At 48.6% G+C, this 20,308-nt stretch overlaps 1 protein-coding gene across 7 annotated transcripts in view; it reads left to right on the forward strand.

The window, feature by feature from the left end:
- The window catches only part of MACROH2A1 (macroH2A.1 histone), a 73,430-nt gene that overhangs the window by 13,593 nt on the left and 39,529 nt on the right, over positions 1–20,308 (forward strand). For all 7 annotated transcript variants that reach the window (XM_070570946.1, XM_070570949.1, XM_070570948.1 and 4 more), the window contains exons 3-4: positions 18,005–18,111; positions 18,539–18,736. In XM_070570946.1, the coding sequence (XP_070427047.1) occupies positions 18,005–18,111; positions 18,539–18,736 (305 nt within the window). The remainder of the gene's footprint in view (positions 1–18,004; positions 18,112–18,538; positions 18,737–20,308) is intronic.

A 20,308-nucleotide genomic window follows, 5' to 3' on the forward strand; every position in this document is an offset into this window, starting at 1 on the left:
AGAACTTTGGTTTTAGTCCCTGAGCTAGAAGAAAAGGTGAACAAGCTCTCTTTCTGCTCTGCTCTTGCTTTTGTTTCACTGAAGACCCTTTCCCGTTCATTCCACAAACTTGTTGAGCACCTGCTGTGTGCAAGGCACCATGCTAGGCTCTGTGTGAGAGCATAGGAATGATTAGGGCAGAAATGGTCTCTGCTCCGTGGAGCTCACGGTCTAGTATTAGAGAAAGAACCAGCCATGGTTACTGGCTATGATAAGTGCTGTGGAGGACATAGACAGACCAAAGGTGGCCTGGGCCACCAGGGGCCTGGAGATGAACTGGCTTGGGAAGACTTCTTTGAGGGGTGACATCAGCTGAGACCTGGAGAAGGAGAGCAGGGCAATCAGCCCTGTGAGAGCTGGAAGAGGGGCTCTGTCATCCACTCACTTGTGCTCGATGCACCTACTGGGTGCCACCCTCTTCCCAGAGCTTGGGGAAGATATGGAAAGAGGGAGAAGCCCAGGTACCAGCCCTCAAGCATCTTAGGGCCTAGTCAAAGATGTGGCCCAGACATCATGCTCTAACCCAAGTCTTCTGAGAATGAGATCACCCATTCAGCAGGTCCTCACTGAGAGCTACAGTGTCCCTGGCACTGGGATACAAGCCAGAACAAGACCTATGCCCACCCCAAAGAGCTTTATGTCCAAAGTCAGATACAGGCAAGAAAAAGGCAGTGGGTGATGCAGGACCACATGTACTGCAAGGTATCAGAAAACGTTTTCTAGAGGATACTTGTTAACCAGTTAACCAGAGCTGCCCTGCTCGTCTAGTTGTCACTTGAAGGGCCCTGTGGGAGGATTGTTTTCCTCTCTGTGAGGCCCAGCCTCTTACAGGTGGCATACACAATTGCGGGCTTGGTGATGGGGGTGTGCCACATGATGTCCTTTTCAGATGGCTGGGCCAGGCCTCCTGCCTTCAGAAGGCCCCAGTGGAGAGAGGAGGAGGTGTCTGGATGCTCAGGGGTTGCTAATGGGACTCCTGAGCTGTGGGCCCACCTGGGACTGGGTGGCTCTGGAGCAGGGAGCTGATATCTCCTTAGTGGCCAGCCCTGGGGACTACTTGGGATGCCGTGATATTCAGTGGAAATCAGGTAGGGGTAGTAGAGCTGGGTGGTTAAGAGTGTGGACCTTGGTGTCAGAGCTGCCATTTCTTAATTGTGGCCTTAGGCAAGTCACTTACATCTCCCAGCTGCAGCTTGATTATCTGTAAAATGGCGATAATAATAGCTGTCTCATAGGGTTATTACAAGGCTGAAATGAGAGGATGCGTGTGAAGTGCTTTTCCATGCCTGCGCAGTGTAAGTGCCCAAATGCTGTTAACATTAGGGGTAAGGCAAAGAGAGGACAGAGTCCCCACTCGTCCTGCTCTGGCTGCTGAGGAGAGGAGGGGTTGTCCACTTCCCTTAGGGATGGTGATGGGAGCTGTCACTGTCCACTTATGTGTGTTGTCCTTCCAATTGGTTAAAACCCACTGGGCCTCACCAGGCACCTGCAGAATGTCTTGACAGCTTCAGGCCTACTCCCTCTGGTTTGTTTCAAACTGCTGCTTGACTCCTCCTCCTTAAGCCTGTATCACCCTCAATACTAGGATGCTCTGTTACCAAACTCTTCTGTGTGGTGTTGAAGGCCACTTCTGTCCTGAAGTGACCTTCAACTCATTGAAACCTTGAAGGATTTTCCAGTTAGCCACGAGCTGAGCATGCCCAGCCCTGGGTCTGTGTGAGGGCCCAGCCGAGGCCAGGCCAGCATAAGAGTGTCTGAACAGGCAGCAGCCCTGCAGGCCAGGGCCCATCAGAGCCCAGTTACGCATTCCCCTGTGAAGAGCATGCTTTCATGGGTGAGGGACCATGCAAGTAGTCCTCCTTAGGGTGGATGTGGGGAGGAGGTAGTGACCTTGCGTCTTGCTCTGAAATGTGAAGCTGGCATCTGTTTCTCCTCTTGGGTGCAGAGCCTAATCATCTGCTGAACTTAAAAGGAAAAGGAAACATCTGGAATAAGCTTGAGTCTGGCGACCAGACAGCTCCTTCCCCAAATCTCTGTGCGCCTGGCTCCACAGCCCTGCCCCACTCTTCTCAGAGCTCTTCCTGAGGAATGTGATGTTGTCTGTGTGTCTTCTCCGTGCCCCAGGACTGTCTGGGCCTTTCTCCATTCTCTACTTTGCCTTTGACCTTCCAGCCTAGGGGATTATAGCAGCCCTGCCTCTTGGGGTGCTTGAGGATTGGTGCTGCATCTCACGAAAGTCACCGGCTTTCACACAAAACTCTCAATAAGAGATAGATAAAAGTAAGTATCATTATGGGAAACTGGGGCTGTTCCTTTGAAGCATCATCTTTGCCCCCATAGCACTGTGGTTCTTTTTTCTTAAATTATATTGAAAGGGAACTTGACTTTAGTTCACCTCAGAAGGCCTCTGTGGAGTCTCTCCCCTGTGCCTACACAGCACTGTGCAGGGCTGGAAGGGGTAGGAGATGTGAACTGAGGAACACGTGACAGGGCTTTTACCCCAGTGGAATTTCCATTGATGCTGGGGACACATAAGCCCACAGACCAGTAAGGGAATAGGGCAGATCTAAGGGGTAAGTTAGAAGGATCTGAGTCCCGCAGTGCGGGGAGAATGAGAAGTGTGTGGAAGAGCAAAGAGCAAGCACACTTGTGATTTGATGGTCCTAAGCCGTGGATCCAGGGCACTCTGGGTCAGCATTGCTCAAACGTGGTCAGCAGAACCGAGGTGTTTGGCAAAATTTAAGAGGTAATCCACCCCAAAAATAGGGCTCTATGGCTGACATTAGGAAATGACTAGATTCACATTCCCTTTTTTGAGATGGATATATGAATAACTTTGATGAGTTCCTCAGTAAAGGAACTTGTTCTAGTTTGGGAACCACTGAGAAACAGCTTTCTTTACTGGAGGACTTTTCAGAGCCTTTAACATACTGATGTCACTGTGGATCCCCAAGGGAAGGAACTGTACTATGTAGTGGTTCCCAAACTTTTATCACAAAAGCCTTTCAAGGGACCCCTAGAAACACCTTGCAGAATACAGTGTTGGGGACACTGTTGTGGGTTAAGCCTGTAAGAAATGGCACTATGAGGAGTGGTAAGTGAAGAAACAAAATCAAAAGCCACCATAAAGAATGAACTTCGGTTGGCTGATTGTGGCGTTGAGGCACAAAGCTTGACTAATCGGGAGGCCTAGGTCTTCCTCCCCATACGGGGCCCAAAACTTGGGAGGTGCTTCAGTATTTGCTAAGTGCCGTGGGAGTCTGGGAAGCCGTGCACTTACTCTGCCAAGCTCAGTTGCTCAGGCACTGGCTCGCGGGAGGCCCTCCACTCTCCAGGCCTGTGCTAGACACTGAGATACAAGACAGAAGTCCCTGCCCAAGGAACTTACTCTGGCAGGAAGTGCCTTTGGCGCCATTTTACTCAACCCCTGACGGAACAGGCCTGGTTTCTGTTCATCAAACCCGAAAAGGCATGTGACGACATCGTTTTCTTTTTTTTTGGTTCAGAAAGCCTGTGACATAGCCAGATCACACACCTTATTGTACCAGCTAACCTCCTAAGACTTAAACCTGTTTGTAAAAATCAAATCCACGCTCAGAGGATTCCTGGACAGTAAGGAGGATGGAAAGCCCTGGCTGCCAGCTCTCAAGACTGAATGTTGACACCTTGTAATAAGTATAGACCCTCCCAAGGAGACCACTGTGGGATTTGGGTACCTAAGCTCTGGTCACTTTAACAACCTAGTGTCACAGTATTGCATTTCCACCTCTCACAGGATAAGGCTGTGGTTAGAATTTTTTTCTGTCTTCTTTGGATCTAATCTAAAAATGATGAAGACATCATATGCAAATATGGATTTGCATATTCTTAGTCTCCAATCCTTCTCCATTTTCCCAAGCCCTGCCCCTCCCCATCCGCCATGTTTCGGACCTTGGTCTTCCCTCTCCTATCTCTTGGCAGTGACAGACCGCCACTCTCTGCTAATAGACCTGGCGTCCTCTCCTAGCAAGCGCTTCAGTCTGAAGCTGCCTGCAGCACTTCGCTAACCGTGGTGAAGTTACAGGGCCAGCTTCTGACTGGGGAATAAGCAGGGTCCCCTGGGTGACCTTATGGCCACTTTACAGCCTTGATGAGGCCCAGGCCTTGTGTCTGACTGTATCCTGTAATAAAACCTCAAGGAAAAGGGATAGTTGTTAAAAATACATTTTGCTGCCTGGTTTTGCCTAATAAAGTGATTGTCCTCATCCCAAGTTTCAGCTTGTTTGATTTCTGATCTGTAGCTCGGGTCAGATGTTGCATATCCCTGTGGTGTTAGACATTGGGCTGCACTCCATCCCCACCCCCATCTCCTGTAAGTGCAGTAGGGAGAGCCCTCTCCTGTCAGCAGCACATTCTGTTACACCGATACTCATTTCAGCAAACGTCCATCACACTTGGCGTTTCTGGCCTGGGAAAGAAAGGATCTGACCAGATTGGAAGACTAGGGTAGGCAGAGCCTACAGTTGGCTTTGTCACTTACCTGGCCTCTTTATCACTTTCCTATCCGGGACACCCAAGTGTGTCCTGAGCTCACACAGCTAAAAATAGGGCAGAAAGAAGAGGACAGTCAGCCTGGCTCCTTGATTCTCCGAGGCCCTCTGAATTCCTACGTCTCTTGCTTGTTTACGTGACCACCCCTACTTTAGACTGACTAACACTTCAGGCCAGGACCCAGCTAACTCTTGCTAGCACCTTCTTGGGCATTCATGCTGCCTTGGGGCTCTCGGCACCCCACCATGCTCATTGGTCTGTGAAGACCTTCACCAGCTTTATTTTCCTTTTAAAAAAAGCCAAAACCACACAAGAAAGGAAGGGCTAAGGATTTTAATGACCCAGAGGGTTACAACTAGGAAAAAGTTGGGAACACTGAAGTTGAAGCTCTAGTGTGCTGGATATTGAGTGTGTCCAGACGTGTTTTAAATGCATATTCCATTTTCTGGTTGTGTGAGTAATTTGTATTTGAAAATTTAAGAAGATAAAACTCACTCATAATCCTACTGCCCAGAGATAGCAGCTGGTACTGAATGCCTTTTGTGTGTATGTGTACATGCATAAGAGAGAGTTATATTTTAGTCTAATTATTTGCTTTGATTAATATCTGCTATTAAGGGTCTTCCTTGGTAGCCAATCACAGAAAATCATCACTATACATAATCTCACAAAGCAAATATTGGAGTAATTAGAGAAGTGCTCCCCACATATGCTACATCCTCTGCCCTCCTTCACTCTCCCAGGGGAGACAGATGATTCCATGGTGGATGAGCATTCAAGGAGTACTTGAAAAAGCACCAGTTTAGCACTAGGGGCCTTTGACATTTCCCTGAAGATGTGGCGTCAGATGGCCGGCCAGTTAGCAGCCCAGGTGGGTCAGACCTCAGGGCTTGAGGCTAGAACGTGGAAACCACCAATGGGTGGACTTCCCCAGTTCTTCCCTACCCCACCCAAGATGCGGAGGTGGCAGCACAGCTTGAGGACGCTCTTCTCCCAGGGGCACATGAATCTGCTGTTGAGCTCAAACACTGAGTTTTTAATCTATTCTTCATCTAGTCCTTCTAGAGACTCCATGAGGTTGTCCCGAAAGTGTAAATGTGACCTGGGCCCACTTCATGAAATGACGGCCACATATCCCTGTCTCCCAGGGCCGGGGGTTGGACTACATCACTTAGAAACAGAGAAAAGAAAGGCATCATTGCTTTCTTTTGCAAGTGTTTTCTCCCAGTCTGTGACTTGTCTTCATAGTCTCTTAACAGTGTCTTTCACAGAGCAGTTTTTAATTTTAATGAAGTCCAACTTATCAATTCTTTCATGTATTATGCCTTTGGTGCTGTTTTTAAAAAGTCATCATAAAACCCAAGGTCATCTAGATTTTCTCCTATGTTATCTTCTAGGAGTTTTATAGTTTTGCGTTTTACATTTAGGTCTGTGGTCCATTTTGAGTTAATTTTTGTGAAGGCTGTAAGGTCTGTGTCTAGGTTCACATTTCTCCGTGTGAATGTCCAATTCTTCCAGCGCCATTTGTTGAAAACTTCTCTGCTTTCTTGAAGGTAAACTGTGTTGCCTAGGAATCCTCAATGGTCAAGGAGTCTCACTGTGGTTTGGTGATTTCCCTTTGAAGGGTAACATGCAACATTCATTTCTGCCATTGGGATCTAAAATACATGGACAAGATCCATATCAAGGGTTCTGTTTTGTCTTGGGCCACTGGAAAAGCACACAGCAGTACAAAACCTGTTTCTGGATTCAGGCAAGGAAAAAGGTGTGAGCAAAAATAAGTGTGGCTCTTTCATGTCATACCTTCCTTCTGGGATCACTTTACTTCTGATTGAAGTATATCCTTTAGAATTTCATATAGTGAGGTCTTTTGGTGGTAAACTTTCCCAGGCTCTGTTTCTGAACGTGTCTTTATCTCATCCATAAGGTTTTTAGCTGTTATTTCCTCACTGTCTCTATTCTAGTCTCTTTCTCATTACGGGACACAAATTAAACATATGTCAGTGTTTCACTCTGTCTTCTATATCTGTTCATCTCATTCATATTTTCCATTTCTATCTCTCTCGACTAATTTCTGGATAATTACTTCTGATCTATTGTCTAGAACTATCTCCCAGTTTACTAATTCTCTCTTCAGCTGTATCTTACCTGCTATTTAATTCAGTCGCTGAATTTTTAATTTCAGATTTGATACTTTTTATTTCTAGAAATTCTCTTTGGTTGTTTTTTGAATATGTCTGGTTGTTCTTTATACTCTTGTTTTCTCCATTTTCAAAGTTTTCTTTAAATATATTACACATAGTTATTATAAGTTTATCTCGGTAATTCTTTTTTCCCTTTACTAAAGAATAATTGACAAAAATAATTGTATATATTTAAAGTGTACAATGTGATGATTTGGTATACATTTAGGTTGTGAAATGATTACCAAGTTTATCTGAATAATCCTAATAGCTGAAGTCTTTATGAGTTACAAAGGAATTCACTCGTGCTTTTCTTAGTATTTTTATGGTTTAATTTTTTTACATTTTTATTTTGATCCATTTGGAATTTATCCTAATATATAGTGTGAGATAGGGATCAACTTAATTTTGTTCCAGACAGTTACCCAGTTACCTCAGCACAATTAATTGAATATTCTATCTTTTCCGTGGTGATTGGAGATCCTACCTTTACTATACATGAAATTTCTAGATATAATTAGGGTTATTTCTGGACTTTCTTTTCTGTTTCATTGGTCTGTCTGTCTAGTGATGTACTTTATAATATGTTTCTCATATCTGGAAGGTCTTTGTCTTGCTACTTTTGTGGAAAGTAATTCTTTTCTGTGGTAAAATTCACATGTTCCCGAAGGACATACAGTGAGACATGCATTCCCTCCCTGCTCTTTTGCACACCTGGTTTTCCTCCTAGGAGACAGTCAATATTATTAGTTTCTTATATATGTTACATATCTTTTTAAAGATATTCTTCTTCTCCCTTTTTATTTCAAAATAAATCCAGAGAATGAAATGGCAAAAAATAGTAAAATCAGGATAATGGGCACATGTGATATGCAGAAACTGACATTTCTGTTTGAGCTAAAGTCTTGGTTGGGAGACTCTGAGCATCCTTGATTGGCCCCTGCACTCCCCCCATCATGCCCGGTCCCCTCAGCCAACTTTGAGTCCTGACGAGACTGTGAGGGGAGGTCTGCCTGGACCCTGGGCCATCATGGGCCTGCCCTACCCTGAGGTGACAGCTTTGTAGTTCGCACTGCCTGCCATGGATCCTGAGTGTTTGTTCTAATACATGAAACCAGGCCAGTGCCTTGGAGAATGTCCCTGCCCTTCCATCCTTCATCACTGCCTGAATGCTGCCGTGCTTGGTTCACTTGTTTAGCAATTCGTCTGTAATGACCTATTTGTGAATGAGTTACCAAGCTCTGACCAGACGCCAGGTGCCGAGCTGGGTGCTGGGGATTGAAAGAATCATTGCTGATTTCAGCAGATTTGTATGGAGTGTCTCGGATGGCCAGGCCTATCAGAGGCCATATTAGTCCCCCCAGGGCTGGGACTGCATATTTGCCACCCCTGCCTCGTCATTATGTACTGAGGTCCCAGCACAAGGGCTGACATTCTGCATCTGCTCAGTAAATAATTTTTTATTGAAGGATAAGAAGACTCGTTGGAGGAATGATGAGTTTCAGGAGGAGGGAATCTTGGTAATGTCAGACGCTACCAGGAAATCGATGAGGATGAGAGCTGAACTAGAACCCTGGATTTTTAATGAAGCATAATTAGGATTAACATCAAGGCATAGTGGGCCAGACTACCTCAGGAGAGGCAAGAGGCAGGGCAACTGCTAGTGGCAAACAGGAGGTGTAGGCAGTGTTTCAGGGCTGATCTCTCACTTCTGCCACAAAAGCCACTGAGGATGTCTCAGCTATGCCTGGAAAAGCAGAGGAAGCCAGGAGCTGCCGATTGACTAAAATAACGGCATCCCAGGAGGGGTGCTAGATGTACCCCACAGTCCTCCTGTGGAGGACCATCAGGAATGGCTTCAAAGAATTGCTTACTTACTGTGAGGAGAAGGAAGTGGGTAAGAATTCTACAACTGTCTTCTCTCCCAATATCTTCCTGTTAAAATATCAGCAACTAATAAAACATATTTATAGTCCTCTTGCTCTCTTTCCCTGCCTGAGGGCCTCTATGTCTAGTCAACCCAGAGTAAAATATCATGAAAACAAAATGCCGCTCCTCAGAGCTATAAATAAGTTCTAGCAAGAAGACAAGCCCAAAGGGTATTAACCATGGTCAGCCTCCCTCCATCTCCCTGTCTGCCTCTTCCTGCCACCCCCTCCAGTTCTGGTTGCCAAGAAGATGACACAAACTCTCCTGGATGTGCCAGCTGCTCAGCCAGCTGGCAGCTCTCACCCTGGCTCCCACCTTCCCTCCCTCCCTCTCTTTCTTCATTTCCCACCCTGCCTTCTTCCTTTTTAGGCAAGTGCCTTCCATCTAATGGCTAGAAAATGTGTGTTCCCTGGTACTTCAGAGGTCTCAATGGCGCCTGCTGCTGAGCATCAATCTTGCGGGATTGATGTCACCCCCATAGGGCTATAGGAGACATTTGTAGAATGGCCTGTATAGGAGACATTTATAAATATTCTGCTTATAGAAGGAGGCTCATTCTTGCCAGAGCTCACTTTTCTTGCCTGCAGAACTTTGGAGACCATGCAGAAATCCAGGGCCTCTGGAAAAGGCTCATCTATCGGCTTCCCTTGCTGTCGATATCCTGATTGATGCTGCTTGTGGTCATTGGTGACTGAGGTCGTCTTTGGTTAACATTTATCTGTTGCCTCTGTAAATCTGGATATTGACTGCTGAGAGTCAACATCAGTTGTCCATTCAGAAAATGAGCGTACTTAATTTGAGCAGCATTGCTTTTTTTCCCTCCCACCTCCACCCCAGGCCCGGGCAGTCTCTATTCCAGATTCAGACTGTGGTTTGTTGTAATGTTAGTTTGGGGGTATGGTGGGCAGTGCTGTGAGTGCTGGGTGGAGCAGTTTCAGTAATAAAACATTGGCCATATATTGAGCTCTTACTATGGGCCAGGCACTGGCTGAGAACTTTACATTTGGTAACTCACTGAATCCTCAGACTACCTCTTTTGCTTAGGAGGAATTGAGGCTCAGAGAGTTTAAACTTCTCCAAGGTCACTCAGCACAGTAAACATCTCTAGCAGAGCATTTTCTGCAGGCTGTCACCTGGAGCTGAAAGCTTAACAGTTAAAAGAGAGAACTGGGACTTAGGATCACTCAGTCCACTTTGCATCTCCTTTGTCTGTGGTGGAAGACATCTCAGGAGGATGATATATGCTAAGTCCTCCAAGGCTGGCTCCTGTCCTTGATGGAGCTGCAGCCTGGCTGAGGAGGCAGACTTGGACTCCTGAGAGGGTCAGGCCCTGAGCAGTCACAGATGATTGCCAAAGGGCACATGGTGTGGGTCTGCAAAGGCTGGAGACAGTCCTGTCCTGGCTTGGCCAAAGAGGACACGGCTCCTGCAAGGATGGGCCTCGAAGGACAAGTAGTCACTGAGACGGAGGAGGAAAGTCGAGGGCTTGCAGAAAGGAGATGGGTGTGAGCATGAGGGGAGTGATGCCTGTTGGAGTGATGTGTGCTGGGCTATAGGGAAGGGGCAGTCGGGTCAGTGTTGGGGGTGCTGGTTCTAGCAGCAGCAGGACAAATGAGGTCCTGGGGGAGAAGCTCTCAGATGGCCAGAGGTGGCTTGAGGGCTGCCGTGAGCAGCCAGAGTCCTCAGAGAGGGACGGCCATGCCTGGTTGGGTGTGGGGAGGTTGTATCACTCAGCGGCACTGAGGGTGGACTGGAGGGCCTGATGCTTTTTGCTTGATGTCCCCTCATTGTCCCCTTAGTGAAGGGGAGGTAGAATCCTGGGTGACAGAACTTAGGCAAATCCTTAGACAGGTGGCCCTCAGCATCAGGAACCCCCTTGGGCAGACAAAGCCAGGGCCAGGCTGCGAAAGGTGACCCCAGGCTTGGCAGTGTCTCTTGGGGGCCTGCGCTGTGACACACTCCTTGCTCTAAAAACCCTCAGTCACGAAAAGGACCTGAAAAGTCTTCATATGCTCAGAACTTTTGTGCGAGAAGCAGGATCAGCAGGCTGGAACAGATGTCAGGGCAGGAGGGTGCTTGTGACACGTTCTTGCGATGGCCAGTGGGGTGGCATAGAGCATAGTTGCCTCTTTTATGCTGGATTTTCATTTTTTTACATTTTGAAAAGATAAATTGTGCACAAGATAAATTCAGACAGCACAAAAGAGGGTAGAGCAAAATGTCTCCCTCTGATCCAGTCCCTGATTCCACTCCCAGGAGGCAGAGCCATGCCACATCTCTGTGAATACGTGTGTCAGTGCGGGTGACAGGCGTGGCATCCGCTCCCCACACAATGGCAGCCCACCAGGCACACTGCTCTGCTCCTCGTTCTCCCCTTGAGGAGTCCATCTGGGAAATGGCACCATGCCAGGCTCTTTAAATTAGTTTCCTCTTTACTCTCTTCAAATACTTTCATTTCAGTGGACGTCTCTGGTTGTTCACCCCTTCCCGAGATGAATTAAGAACAAATGGCTTGATTTTCCATATCAAAACAAAATACATATTAACCATTTCCTTGTAAATTAATTGAGTCCTTGGAAGAGAGTGACTGGGGGGATGGGGGCAGAGGGCCCTGCTTAGCTGTCAGCTGGGCCCTGGGTCAGAGCAGGTTTCTCTGGGCCTTCCCCAGGCACCTCGTGCTTCTGCCTTCCTTCCTGGGGCCTCAACTTGTGCAGCCTCAGCAGATGGCTTTGGTCCTGCCTCTGCCGGGGCAAACTCTGCTGAGGTCAGAAAAAGCCCCAGACCCCTTCCCAAGGTAGAGACCGCCTGTGGGGCCGCCCTGGGTGCTGCGTTCTCTCAAGGCAAGTCTGGCAGCACCGAGGTTAATCAGGTTCAAGTGCATTTTTCCAACATATGTAAACTGTTAAGTGTAACAGCAAAGAGTAAACTATCGGGGGAGGAAACACCAGGTTTTCTATATTGCTTTTCTCCTCCTCTTGGCGCTCACGCACATCCAGCTGTCCAGCCAGCCAGTTATTTCGATGGAGGAAACTGAGGAAAAGAAACTATCGTTTTCTTCCCCTAGAAAACAAGCCTGCCATACTTTTTAAAAGATAACATGTGTAGTTGTAGCCTCGATAATAGTAGCTTACGTTTACCAAGTGTTCTAAGCATGTAACTTGGTAACTCATTAATCCTCACAAATGTAGAGATGACCTTGATTATCATCCCCCTTTGTAGAATGGGAAACCGAGGCTCAGGTCTGTGTTGACCTGCTACGTGCAGGAGCTGGGGTTCTCACCCAGGCTGTCTGACAACAGACCCCCAGCTCTACTGTCAGGGCCGTTCGTGGCTGCTGCCCTCCACTGAAGACAGACCGAGGAGGTGAGCTTTCACAGAGGTGCTGGAGACTTGGGGAAGGAAGCCGAAGGCTTTCCTGAAAGGGACGGCCTTCACACACTGGGCTGTGTTGGCTGATTAGATGAAGATGATGTTTGCCAAGAATCATATCATCTCCTTTTTGCTAATGTGTATAATGCAAAATTACTTATTTTTTATTTTGAAATATGCAAAACAATTAGCTTACTTTAGAAACTTGCAAATTAAGCCTTGTTTCTATCTTATTGGGAGACTTGGACCACATGCCACCTCCTGGACCCCTGGCTCATGGGCCCTTAGGAGGGGTCTGTAATGTGGGCTTAGCAGCAATGGTCGAGTTTGTGTCAGACTTGGAACATCTGCAGAAAAGCAACAGAATGGCTCATTCTTACAAAATGCCTTGTATTCTACACAGAAAATACTACCTTCAATTACTGCTGTAGGTTTATTTCTCTGTGGTGTCCCTGGCTCCTTTGAGACCCTGGGACAGGCAGGCTGAAGAGCTTTGCTGTGGCCCACGAGGGAGGCCCGGAGCTCCAGGATGATGGCTCAGCAGGCTGCAGACCCTGCCACTCATCTCCTGAAGAGGTGGGATGTGGGCCGATGGATTCTGGGCCGCTGAGGGAATTGGAGGAAACTGTGGTGCAGTCAGGATGCAGGAAACTCTTAGCAATCACTCTCCGATTGGGGTTGATTGGGTTAAGGCCTTCCGGAATGGTGTAAAACAGTTCTGAACTCAATGAACTGCTCATGGAAGCCTGATGAATTGAAAGAAATACAATAAACAGATTCCTTGTCATGTTGTTGGCTTTGTAGCAAATATGTTTTCTCCTTGGGATTACGTGAACGTTTGCTTTTCTTTGATTTCTGGTTGTTATTTTCAATATTTCTTTTGTTCGAGGAGATGCTTCAAACAGCTCTAGAGAAGCCCCGGACTTTTTCCTTTGCAAGGTTGTGTTTAGAGTTTGGCGCAGCCTCCACACATCACCTGTTAGCTGTTAGGAGGCTAATTCTGCAAACCATGACTTCATCTCCCTAAAGGAAGATAGACAGAATGCTTCAATACAACAGATATGGTTCAGTTCAAGACATTTGGGGGGAAAAAAAAGACTCTAAGCCTTTGGTCTCTGGGTGAACTTGGAAAGTAGACCTGTCAAAGGTATTCACATTCAGACAGCTGGTGTATAGCTGAAAAGGCTGCCAAATAATGTCGTTATTCAAGGTTGTGGGAATTTTGTCAAGTGGCCTTAAAACAATCACCTTCAATGAGGCTGGGAAACGTTGGGCCCAGGGGTGCCTCTGCAGCTCTTGCTGCTCTGAGGAGAGAATAAGGTCACATAGCTGGTCCAGGCCACTACAGACAGATGATGGAGCCAGCGGCTCACTACTTGCCAGAGACGCTTGGGTGTTTTGCAAATTAGATCTTAAAACAAACAAACAAAAAGATCTTAGAAAAAAAGGAAAAAGTTCATGAGCTGCCCAATGTTGCTCATCATTCATCTTGTCCGCTTTGCCAAGTTTATAGTTAGGGAACCTTCTCTCTGGCAATGACCCCAAGTGCTTTGGGCCCCAAACCAGTCCAGTGCTGGTCATTGGTAACAGAACTAGCCTGTGACTGGTCAGGAAGACTTGGCTTGAAGGGGAGGAGAACCCGGGAGGGGGTCTGTTTCTTCTCCTAACCACTATTCCCCAGTTTCCTCCGTGGTTTCTTATGGATTCCATTTGTTTGGGTTACAGCCCCCAGGGCTGTGGCTCCTGAAAACTCCCTCCAAGGGAGGATCTAAGCGTTGAGTTCTGGAAACCGTGGAGAAAAGGATTTGTGTCTGTAGATCTGGTGCTATCCTGGTTCTCTTTCTCAGACTCCCCTTTCTCTTAAACCAGCCAGAGGCAAAAAAAATTTAGAGATACACAAAACCTGCCAAAATACAAGATGAATCTAGTGCAGGAAACCCTCCCTTGTAGGAAGGTATGGGTTCCATTCAAGTTGAGGCAGAGCTGAGGCTGGCTCTGGCCTAACCCAGGAGGGAGCCCCCCTTGCTGGTGGGGGCGTGGGGTGCAGTGGCAGGAACCGATGGACAGCCCTGAGCCTACGACTCCGTGGCTTTGCCCTTGCTATCATTTGCAAAGCCGAGGATCACTTACTAGGAAGAAAACTTACTCAGAAAATCTCCTTCCGCGGCGTGTGCCCTGCCCTAGTTCTGCAGTAATTGCTCCCTCTCTCCAACGTGCCCTGGAGAGCAGATGGGAACGCTTCCATCTTGTCGAGTTGCTGGCATTTTGCACCTCTCCTCTCCCCCTGCAGCGGGCAGCCCTCTCTTCGCCAGGAAAGCATTTTACGATTGCCGTCTCTAAAACTGGACTGAGGATGAAAGGGTGGGTATTACTGAACACTTGGCACGGGGGCAGTTCGTGCTCTGGGTTCCTGCTTTTGTTAGCAGTCAGAGCATCCTCCATCTTTCTTGGCTGCTGTAAACTGCCCCAGCCCTCGTCTGCTGCAGTGCAGGGGAGGGGCGGGGCATGGAACACACTTCTCAAAAGGTGTGTCTCTGAGGTGCTCTGTCTTGTGTGTTCCTTGACGGAGGAGTTGCTATGGTAACTATCCGTCTGGAAAACATGCAGGAGTAAACAGAAGATAAAGCTCTTGCTCAACTAGCTGGAGTGTGAATGTATGCCCCTCTTTGTTATCCCCGCTTGACACCACTTCCTCCCTCCCCACAGGGCTGAGGGCCCCCTCTCTGGGTAGTGGCTGGAGGGCTAGTTATCTTGGCCTGCGAAGATCAAAGGTGAGCTGGGGTTTTGCAGGAAGGAGTCCTGGATTCTCTGGCTCCTTGGTGAAGAAGACAGAGGAATGACACCCCTGCCCAGCTCTTTCCAAGGAGCCAAAACACTCCTCCACCGTCACCACACATATTCCCCTGGCCCCTCCGTCCGCCTCTTTGTCACTCCCAGGTGGATCCAGCCTGGCATTCTGGAATCCAGGCTGAATTAGCAGTAAGTGAGCACAGTCCTTGAGATTTCCCAAGTGGAGAAACTCAGGCTGTTGGAAGTTTCAGCCACAAAGTGAGAGAGCAGGGGAAAAAAAAAAAAGCTTGTGGAAGTCAGGAATTCCTGGAGAATTGATCTTCAGATCTCTCAGCCATGAGTGCTACGTACAGGTCACTCCATTGCTTTTTTCCCTTGTGTTACATGCTGCCTGTCCCCCACCCAAATCAGGGGCCCAAACACACTCAGAGTTCTGGTGACCCCCTCCCCTCCCTCCAGGTCTTTGCATCCATCATCACCATCTTCCCTGTACAAAAAAAGTTAAAGCAGCACTGCCGAAAATAGAACGACCACATCCCTCCTCTCCTGCCCTCCCTCCCCCCCGCCAACGGCCACCGTGCCTTCTCATGGCGAGAGCCTTCCACCACCAATCTGGCAGGAAGAGGAAACAGGCCACCTCTTCTTTCCTGAGAAACTGTAATTGCAAACGATCTTCTTGCCAAAGGGCTGGGCTTAGAGCACCACTGTGGGGCTCTCTCTTTCTGATGAGGGCCGGGTAAAGCATCTTAGTACATTATGAGGAAAAGGTTATAATCCACCAGCCTCCTTCTGTATATTCTGGCTCTGCAGATACTGATGGCTCCGTGTTTCCCTGTGGCCTCAGAAAGTGGGGGAAGGCAGAAAAGGAGGGGGGCGGGGCGGAGGCCAGGAAGCCAGCCAAGTGGGCTACAGCTCCATGGTGCCAGCTGCCTCCCTCTGGCCTTCCTGCCACATGGGCTGCAGACTAGCAAAGCTGTGGCTGGCTCTCCTTCTTGTGCCCTTATTCCCAGCGTCTGTGCTCATATCGGGACCGACTCCTACTTCAGCTTCTTCACAGGCCGTGGGCAGGATAGTAGCATTGCATATGTGCTGCCTCCTCCATGAACAGAGGAGAATGAAGGCCAAGCTGGGCTGGCCAGGCAAACCTTTCTGCATTCATGGCACCAGGGGCCTATGGTAACTTGGGCATCCCGAGCACCTTTTTCTGCTTGGCCAAGATAGGTCCATCTCCGCTGGGTGTTGGGACTCACTGCCATGATCACTTATGGGGAAGCTTCATTGAAAGTGCTAGGTGGGCCATCTCCCCGACCCTTACTCGGCCATATGGGGAACAGTACTCTTGAGACTAATGGGGAGTGTGGGAAATGTTCTGATCATCTCCCTTTCCTCCTCTGGGCCTCAGTCTAGTGACTCTCCATGTGAAATTTAAGGTGAGGGACTCTGTAGCCTGGGAGCATCAAGCAGGTGCCTCTGGTCCCCGTGTATCATCAGTGCAGTGATTATTGAGTAAATGAATTCCTGCCTTGGATTTAGGGGAAGCTGCTGTTCCGGGCACCACTGATCTTTCCCTCCTGCCAATGTGAGGGTTGACGTGAGTCGCCAAGTTATGTTCCAGGTTCTCACACGGAGCACTTTTTGCATTGGGTTCAGCTGTTAGTACCTCTTAATGATGTATACCATCTAATATTATAAATTTTAAATACATGATTTTCATATAGCTAGAATTTATTCCCTAGTTATTTTATAATGATTCGGAGTTTTGACGTGGATGGAGACATCTACTGTTGACAACCTGGAATATTAGAAATTCTTTAGTCCCAAGAAGAGGTCAGACTTGAGTTGGGCCCAGAAGGGTGGGCTAGAAGGACATCACAGGCAGGGCCGTAGCATGGGCAGAATTGTACAAGTGAGGGTGGAAGACACATTTTGGGACAATCTCGTTTCTCGTTAAGCAAATGAGGTGACAGTGAGGAGGTTGACAGTTACGAAGAGAACTGTGCCACCAGGAGGAAAAAACCTCTTGCCAAAGGGCACTTCCTAACTTCCCCCATCTTCAGTGCTGTGGAAGATCTGTTTTCTTGTCCAGTGAGAGCCTGCCCCAAAGGAAGGTAAATACACTGTAACTTAGCACCAATTGTGGAATGGGCTCATAGCCTTCTAGTTTTTATGTTTTATTTTGAAAAATGTCAAACATACTGAATGCTGAAAGAGGAACACTCTTCCATCATACACTAGATTTAGCACCTATTGACATTTCACTATATTTGCTTTACTCTGTAGACTTTCTCAGAATTATCCGAAAGTGAATTGCAGACGTCAGGACACTTCACCCCTAAGTACTTCAGCATGTATCTAGATGTTCCCTATAGAGTGTAATGTCATTACACGCCCAAGACAATTAATAATTCCCTCGTGTCTGATCTCCAGTCTACAGTCAAATCTCCTCAGTTGTTTCTGGTATGACTTTCCTAGCTTTTTTAATATAATCAGGATTCCATCGAGGATTGACACATTGTATTTGGCTGTTATGTCTCTTTGGCTTCTTTTAATCTACTACACTCCTTCTCTTTTTTGTTTGTTTTTATGACATTGACTTTGTGAAGTCATATCCTTCTAGTTTTGAATCCAAATGTGCAGACATTGATCCCAACATTGCTCAACAGAGATTTACGAAGCACCCGTAATGTGCCACCTCCCCTGAAGTCCTATAAACGCATGCATGACCTGTTGTTCAAGGTGCACAGTTCACTGTGGGGGGACACGCTGCTGGCTCCACAGGGTTGGTCCTGGTGACGTGTGAAGTGCCAACTGCAGGCAGCCACACTCTGGGAAATGGGCTCAAATCTCAGCTCTACCGCTTCTTACTGAGGGAGCTTCAGGTCCCGTCTCCTCTCTAAGCTTCAGTGTCTTCATCTCCAAAACAAAGGACTGGACCGGGAGGCCTCCTTGTCCCATTCAGCTTTTCCAGTCAACACTTCTGACTTGGCTCAAAGCGTTGCCAGGCAGACCACCTGCAGCTTGGTCGTTCAGGGTAGCTGCTTCCTGAAGCCACTGTCTGCACCCATTCCCAGCACTGTGAACAGGGGACCAGGCAGACTGGAGGACGCGCACGGTCCTCTGATGCTGTCACATGACCATATGCTCTTCCTCTCTGCTCCCCACAGCGGAGATTCTGGAGCTGGCTGGCAACGCGGCGAGAGACAACAAGAAGGGACGGGTCACGCCCCGGCACATCCTGCTGGCCGTGGCCAATGACGAAGAGCTAAATCAGGTATGGGGCTCTCCTACGCCTCCCCAGACCCAAGACACTTGAGCAGACAGGCAGAGCTGTCCAGCTGTCTGTCCAGAGGGAGGTTGGTGATGGCTGGCTATCAAAGGTATGGACTGCATTTTGGACTATTGGCAGCTTCCCTGCCCCTGGCAGTTTTTCCTCAAGGCTTTAAGGGGGAGGTGGTGAATGAAACAAGGGATTTGTCTCTCCCTGGAGGAAAGATATTATCAAAATTCCACCCAAGTGAGGGACTCCGAGGACTTGCTCCTTGTGTAGTGAGGCTGGGTCCCATCAGCATCCTTGTAGATGCCACGCAGGAAGGAGCCCCACCAACGAAAAGCAGGAGCATGGGTTGGCAGGGCTGACTTTCGGAAGGTCAGAACAGGGTGGTCTTCCTCACTATGTGCTACTTTGATTTTCCTGCAAGCTGCTAAAAGGAGTCACCATAGCCAGTGGGGGGGTGCTACCAAATATCCACCCGGAGCTGCTAGCGAAGAAACGAGGATCTAAAGGGAAGTTGGAAGCTATCATCATGCCACCCCCAGCCAAAAAGGCCAAGTCTCCATCGCAGAAGAAGCCCGTGTCTAAGAAAGCAGGAGGCAAGAAAGGGGCCCGGAAATCCAAGGTATGTGATTTGGGGCATGTGGAGTGGGGCGGGGGGTACAGGTAGGTGGGGTGAGGAGGGGTCCCCTTCCTGCTGAGGGCTCATCCCACTGGTGGTGCAGGGAAGCCGGGGGAGGAGCGGATGGGAGCTGGTTACGAAGGGGCTAGTCTAGCTCGAGTGGCCAGAGTCTAGACACAATCGGGGGACTGGATTCCTGCGGGCAAGGGGAATGTGGGGAGGCTCCCCCCGTGCCTGGCCTTCCAGGGAGATGCCCACGCCTGTGGCAGGGGATCTGTGCATGCAGGAGTTTCCCTGTGCTAGGGACAGTGACCATCGAGTCCTGCCTGAGGTGCCAGCTGTCCGCTTGCCTCTGAAGCTCAGAACTGTCATTGGGTTGCCAGGGCTGCATGTCCTCCTCCGAGCATGTTCCAGCAGGGACGGTTCAGACAGTTTGCTTTTAAGAATGATTGCCTTATTAAGGAGGAAAACAGATGCATTCCTCAGGTACTTCCTGCCAGACCCAGCTTGGACTGAGGCTAGGTCCTAGGTGCTGCTGTTTTTGTAGTGAGCCAAACCCTCTCATTAGTGTGACCCAGCATCTTCTCGCATGGGGCAAGCCAACTAATCCGGAGCCGTGGTCCTCGTAGTGCGGGGGAGCAGCAGCCCGCCCTTGCGAGGTCCAGGCCTGGGGTGGTTGTACACACCTGTCTGAGCATCGACAGGAGGCTCCAAGGCAACTGGAACAGATGTCTGTGTTCCTCCTTTGCTGGGCCCTGCCTCTCAGCTGTTGTCACAGCCTCCAGGACCAGCAAACTAAGGACAGTGCAGTTAAAGCTCTGGCTTTAATACAGTGGAACCTTGAGGCTGCCCAGCCCTGCCTCGAGGCGCCCCCTCAGGAGTCGTCCTTCTCGCCTCCAGCCAGACTAGAGGAAATTACCTCTGGCAGAAAGAAGGTGACCTCCCTATTTTGTAAGACCCTCAGTATTAACTTCTCGGAACTCCTTGTGGCGTTTAATGATGCAATTTCAGGATGTTCTTCCTACCAGAGCCCAAACCCTCTTACCAGAGTGAGCGGTGAGGACACCTTCCCGGATGGAGTCCAGGAGCACTGAACATAGGCTCCTGCCGCCCTCCCAGCGTGTCCCCTCCTCTGAGCCAGTCCAAAGAGCAGCCCACTGCTGATCTGTGCCTCGGACAGACAAGTATTCACCCCAAGGGTGACCTCTAACCTCCCATCCATGCTGTTTGCAGGCCGCCTTTAGGTGAGGTAGAAGAGGCTGTATTTTTTGTTCTGGGTGTAGACAAACGCTTCCTTGAAAACAACAAAATTTAAACTCCTCTTGCCGACAGGCCACCACGCCACCCCACCCCACGCCACCCCACCCCACCCGGCTCAGAATCACTCCCAGCTCTCTGAGAGAGAAACCCGATATTGAAGAGTGTCCTGTAAGTTATTTCCAGAAGCTTGCACTCCACCTAGCTCACAAGTCCTGGAGGAGGCTCGGGGCCAGGCTGGGATTTCACAGAATGCTCCGTTACTCATTCTGCTAACTATAAAATTAGCAGATTGAACTGTTTCTTTTTCCCCTTTCA

This window comes from Equus przewalskii, chromosome 13 (genome assembly GCF_037783145.1).
Source record: "Equus przewalskii isolate Varuska chromosome 13, EquPr2, whole genome shotgun sequence".
NCBI lineage: Eukaryota > Metazoa > Chordata > Mammalia > Perissodactyla > Equidae > Equus > Equus przewalskii.